Source organism: Bactrocera oleae, chromosome 5 (genome assembly GCF_042242935.1).
Source record: "Bactrocera oleae isolate idBacOlea1 chromosome 5, idBacOlea1, whole genome shotgun sequence".
NCBI classification, from domain to species: Eukaryota; Metazoa; Arthropoda; class Insecta; order Diptera; family Tephritidae; genus Bactrocera; species Bactrocera oleae.
The window spans coordinates 30,626,838-30,632,837 of record NC_091539.1 but is presented as its reverse complement, the minus strand read 5'-3'; the positions used below and the strand labels follow the sequence as shown (position 1 = coordinate 30,632,837).

Sequence of the window (6,000 nt, the reverse complement as noted above, 5' to 3'; positions counted from 1 at the left end):
CAGTTGTCAAAAAGACTAACTCCGAAAATATTATTGCCTCATTGAAAACGACACGTCTAAAAAATTAACCGTTATATGTTTTCATAATTGTAGAATGCCTAAAACATGATAGCGCAGGATTTTGATATACAGGTTTCAGTGATGCCACTAGGGTGCTAGTAGTATCTTTCCTGGAAATGCCTGTCGTCACACACTAAAAAATAAATCTGCTCTAGTCTCCTACATAGGCAATATCACTTTGGCTGACTTATGGGTTAGTGAGTGAGGATAATAATAAAATTATAATAAATACCGATTTACAATTCCGTCTAATATATGAAACACTTATTTTATTTGACAAGATATCTTCACGAAATTTAGCATGAGTTCTTGTTCAAAGCAACGGTAGAATATCCGAAGAAATTGTTTAGATCAGACTACTATAGCATATAGCAGTTATACAAACTGGCCGATCGAAATCAAGTTCTTGTATGGAATCTTTAGGAAAAGTATGTATTATAGCTTCTGTGGCATGTCTATATACAGCTTCACTCGAACATATCTTTTCATTTCTTGTTATTCTAACTTCAAGTCAACACAATTGAACCGAGCTATAGAAATATATCTATACTCCATGGAATCTTTGGAACTAGGGATAAAAATTTGTATTGTCTGGAGTTTACCTCCATCGCCCTAGTACTCACCTTTTCCATCTAAATCAACTTTCAACTAGAGGCTGTGTAAACATAATTATCAAAATTGATTAATTTTTTTTAATTATTAATTTAATTAATATATTATTAGGTTTTTATTGATACTTATGTGACTCCTTTTTTTGATAATGAATTTAAATTTATTAATGAGATTATAATATTTATTACCACCGTTACTCAATATGTATTTTAAAATCCTTAACATAGTATTGTAACATGTTGTTTTGGTTTTTGGTTTTGGTTTTTAACAAATTCAAATTTATTTAAAAACAATAATATTACTAATACCCTGCGCTCATTTCGCTTAATGCATACTTCATTTTTTAACGTCTCTGATATAATGACTATAAATATGTGTATCTGTATGTGTGTGTATGTAAGCCAGATAAAAATGACGTGCCATACCGTTATATTTATTAAGTGAATAAGAAAAAACGCGCATGGCTGCGAGTGTGTTATGAAATCTTGTTATTATGTGTGTGTGAGGCGACAACAATTTTCCATTTGACATATGTACATATATTTGTATGTATTTGTGTGGGTAATTCTAGTAAAACCTCACTTAATTATTTGAAAAAGTTGCTCACCAACACAACTCTACTACATACACACGTTATATGAATTATATTTGTGTTGAACATACATAATTTAGTAATTAATTACAATCAATTAACATATTTAAATTTAATAAGCGTCTCTTTTGGAAGAATTTATGCTACTCATCGCAATGCACAGTTCATTTATCTATGTTTATGTATGTATGTACATATGTATCTATTTACTCACTTATATATATGTATGTATGTATATGAAAAAGTACATATGCACTTGTACCGTTTGCTCAGCCGTATTTACATACACATACACAGTGTCGAATTTGTCGCCATGTCTTCGCAAGGTACGTAACTGGGTGTGGGCCTTAAGTCTATCTAGAGTTGATCGATTAACTATTTTGTCACTTTGTAACAACTGTGTATGCCTAAGTATTGTATAAGTATATAGTTTAAATCTAAACACAAATACCGTAAATTGATTTATTCAATCGCGTAACAAAATTATAGGAAAGTACAAAAATGTTGAGCATTTTACCGCTGCTCTCGTTCTCTACACTCTTTGCAGTTATTGTTTTATTTTTTGCATTTTCTCAAGCGAGATTTCTTGCTTTCTTAAAGTTAAACATCTTCATTTAGCATTTAATATTAAGAGTATATATATATATATATATATATATATATATATATGTATTTGTTGTTTTGTGTATAATTAATTATTTGTCGCATAGAAACAATTAAGAGGACGGTCATTAAAACTGAACAAATTCTATGTTTGCCTTTGCAACGGCATTGGAATTAGCTACATACATACATACTTATCAACTAACTGTATATACATGCTTTAGGCTCTACATTGTTTCTTTATTAATCCCTTCTTAACTATATGTATAACTACATTTGCTATAACTGTTAATTTGATAATTATGATTATTTATTTGATTTATTTGAGTACCCTGATGATTTCTTATGAGTTTTGATCATTCATTTAGATTAATTGTTCCATAATTAACTAAACTAATTTAATTCTATCTGGTATGATATACTGAATTTTGCACTTAATAGGCTTTATTCAGTAATTAAGTTTTCTAATTGCTTTCATTTCGAGTTTTACTAGTTTTCTTATTTAGTTACGCTAGTTTCTTTCCGGAACCGCTTAAAGAAATCGCCGCAAAAGTCTCGTTGTGGGGCTCATTTTACTTTGCCATTTTGATTCTTCGAAAGAGCAGCAGATTTTTCGTGATTTTTTGGAAATCTGGCAATGTCCTTCATAGATATGAGGCAATATTTTCTCTAATTTGAGATACGGGACACTTTGTTGGGGCTTCTTTTTGCGGTACTTGTATGTGTTTGGGAAATCAGTTTACGCTCGGTTTTATTTTAATATATTTATTAGAGTGCTGTTATGAAAACCAACGCTTTCATGCTCCAAGTAAGAATTAAAGCATATTTAGTTATGTATAAAGTATACGAGCCATTTAGTGAACCGATTTTACAATATTTCGTTTTGATAATTATTTTTATTGTTCAAGGAATCGCTCGTTCTCAAGATATGTGAAACTATCGTTGGTTTGTGTTCGAGATTATACGAAATTCATTGTAAGTTGATTTGATGATATGTTCGACTTGAATAAAAATTGGGAAATGATGGTAAAAATCTGACTCGATGCTATTAAAATATTGTTTTTTACTTTTACTAGCGTGAGAAATTTGATTCCCTAATTAAGTAGTTATGTGCTTATGCCCTCTTGGTGTCTTACTCTTTTGGAAAATAAGTTTTCTTCTTAATATTATAGCGCTATATCGAGCAAGCACATTACAAATTTCGGTCATATGCCTGTTAATGCGTATATATGTGTGTACAATATGGTGGATAATTCTGAGTAAAAGGGTTTTAAGAAATCTTAAAAATTAACAAAATTAATTAATTAATATGAACCCGAAACTGTCAAATGCGCAATTGTGTCTCCTTCTTTGATGGAAAAAGTATTCGAGCATTAAATTTTCTATAAATAAAATCAAGTCTTAAGTTTTAAACATCAAAAAAAAAAGTATTTATGTATTATTTTTTGAGTGAAATTTCTCATATGAGCCAGTTACAAAACTGGTCTAAAGTATGAAAAACAAAACTTGTTAGCATTGAAGATAGCGTTTATATAACTTTATTGAGGTATCCGGATATTTTCTTGTATCAATTCAACTCGATAACTTTGTTGTTGCTTTAACAAACTACATAAATAACGCGGTTCTCTGAAGAGAGCCTAATTGAGTATTACTTACGATGGGAATGTATGTAGTTTAACAAAACTTTCATCACAAATTTAGGAGATAGAAGAGAGAGTTTGCGGTGAGACTTGTTTAAAGCGTTTGAGAGGTTTTTAGTTTTCTTTGAGGATAAACTGTAGTACAGTTATCGAAAGCGCACCTTTTGCTTTCTCTCTCTTATGCTTACGTATTCATCCGCCATATTGTACACAGGTCAAAATGGAATACATGTATATAATGCCAATATATTAGCATTCAGGTATACTTGTATACTTATTTACAAACCGTTAAGCTTAGACGGGGCATTATTTTATGTACATGCAATTGTAGACCGTGAATCACAGTTACTCAATACTACTTCTCCTTACAGCTAGAGGTACTACACTTACTAAGTTCTCTGCTATACATATAAATATTTTTCATCCCAATATTTATATATTTAAATTTACAAAATGTAGGCAGCAATTAAGACCGACCAAAAGTCTCCAATTTCATTTAGCTCACTTAATGAACCAGAACTACTCTGAAGTTATTGTAATTATTATATGAGTCTATATTTTCAAGTTGTTGTTGTTGATTTAGTTGCATGTGCGGGTTGTTGTCGTCTATAAAATCGCGAAGTAATGCTTACAACTCACGTCGTAGCGACGGGCAATGCATGTGTTAGTATTGTAGTTTTTGTTATTGCTATTATAATGAAGAAATAATTTGCTCGCTTCCACCCTTACCATCACCAAAAAGTATTTGCAGTCGTTTACGTTTACTTTAGCGCAGACTGTTCCGATCAGCGATGATGTTAATCACCCCAAATGCATGATCTTTTTGAATGCTTTGCGGAACTCTGGGTTGAAGATCGTATAGATGATGGGATTGACAAAGCTGTTGATGTAGCCCAGCCAGGTGGTGAGTATAAAGACGGTAACGCCTGGCCGCCAGTCTATGTCGAGCATGGCACAGATGGCATCTGCGACATTACACGTGAAGAAAGGCACCCAACAAACCAGGAAAACACCTGCGAGAAACGGATTAAGGAAATAATTTATAATTTGTGTTTAAAAATAAAATTACTCTCAGTTTTTTTTTTTTTTTCTAAATATTGACTAGTCCAAGTTCTTATTTGTAGGGGTTTTGAAGGTAATATCTGTTCTTATTAAGATTTTCTCTAAAAAGAGATGGCTTATGCTTAAATCACTTTTAAATAACCTAAAGAACAAATCACTTGATAACTATTTTTTTTGAATAAAAAGGATTGACGATTCATCGAGCAATTCACTGGGAGGCGTCGAAGTTGTAAAAAAGCGAAGCTATTGCAACTGACACGGTTTAGGAACCTGCTAAAATTTTCCTAAAAGGGTTTTTGATATAAAAGTGTCTAAATTGGAAAAATCGAAAAAAAACTTTGTTTAAAGCCTTATTTTCGATAATTTCGTAACCGTATAACAAACACGGTTGAAGTTGTTACCCAACGGCGAAAAAGGTAAAAGTTTGATTCTATATAGTTTTTCGAAGATTGATTCTTAATAAAATTAGCAGCCATTTAGAATAAAAATCAGTACTTCTATGAAAAAATACAAATGCGGAATTTGTGTTTTTGGCTAACCATTAAACTTATTGTTAACATACATAGGTTCATAGCTTATTTATCTAAACCTTATTAATGAAGGTAGTGAAAATATCAATAATAATTTAACGCTTGAGGAAATATATATAATTAAAATCTTAAACGTAGCATGAATCTGTTAAACCCAATAGGTTGACAATGATGGATCTCGGCAGCAAGAAACATAAACAAAATAACACGACAGTGCATAACATAAATTCCATCACTTAGGTTTCGAGTTGTCAAACCGCATAACAACCTTAAACCATTCTAAAAATAAATTAAAATATTTTTGAATAGAATGTCAACGTTCATCTTGACCAACTTGTGAAAGGAACAATAACAGTTATTCCATTGTAACTATTTGGAATATAACTGTTTCATTCTAAACATTCCTTGCAACCTTCTATTAATTAAGCAGAGTACAATACATCCGCATAACTAAGTTTGGCTGAACGTCAACTTTTGGCAGCATTCGGTTAAAAAGTTACTTGGCTAGTTTTGACTTATTTGTATTCATGCTCAACTTATCGGTACTTACCCAGAACGATGGCGAGAGTTTTGGTGGCTTTCTGTTCTTTCTTCGCCGACGACTTTTCGCGCTTTTTCTTCGAAGCTTTGTGGACTTTGTATATTGTGAACCTGCCGCGAGCCAATTTCCATACCCGAACAAAAGGTGAGCAGGGACCGCCGAGTGCGGACAGAAGCAGTCGAAAATGTCAGTTGATAGTGGGAAGTAGCAGTCGTAGGCGAGAGAGACCGGAGCGCATTGAAATGAGGGAAAAAGAAAAAGTTTTGCGAATAAAATATTGGACATTGCAAAATGGAGAAGTGCTATGCAGAACAACGAGATCCGAGATACACGCCATGCGTATGAAAGAGAACAGCGGTG

General features: G+C 32.2%; 1 protein-coding gene across 5 annotated transcripts in view; it reads right to left on the bottom strand.

Annotated features, from left to right (window-relative positions):
- Nucleotides 1-806: 806 nt before the first annotated feature.
- Nucleotides 807-6,000, bottom strand: part of Dop2R (dopamine D2-like receptor) — a 334,717-nt gene continuing 329,523 nt past the window's right edge. For all 5 annotated transcript variants that reach the window (XM_036371918.2, XM_036371920.2, XM_036371919.2 and 2 more), the window contains 2 exons: nt 5,650-5,750; nt 807-4,520 (listed from right to left, as the gene is read on the bottom strand). In XM_036371918.2, the coding sequence (XP_036227811.2) occupies nt 4,309-4,520; nt 5,650-5,750 (313 nt within the window). In that variant the 3' untranslated portion in view covers nt 807-4,308. The remainder of the gene's footprint in view (nt 4,521-5,649; nt 5,751-6,000) is intronic.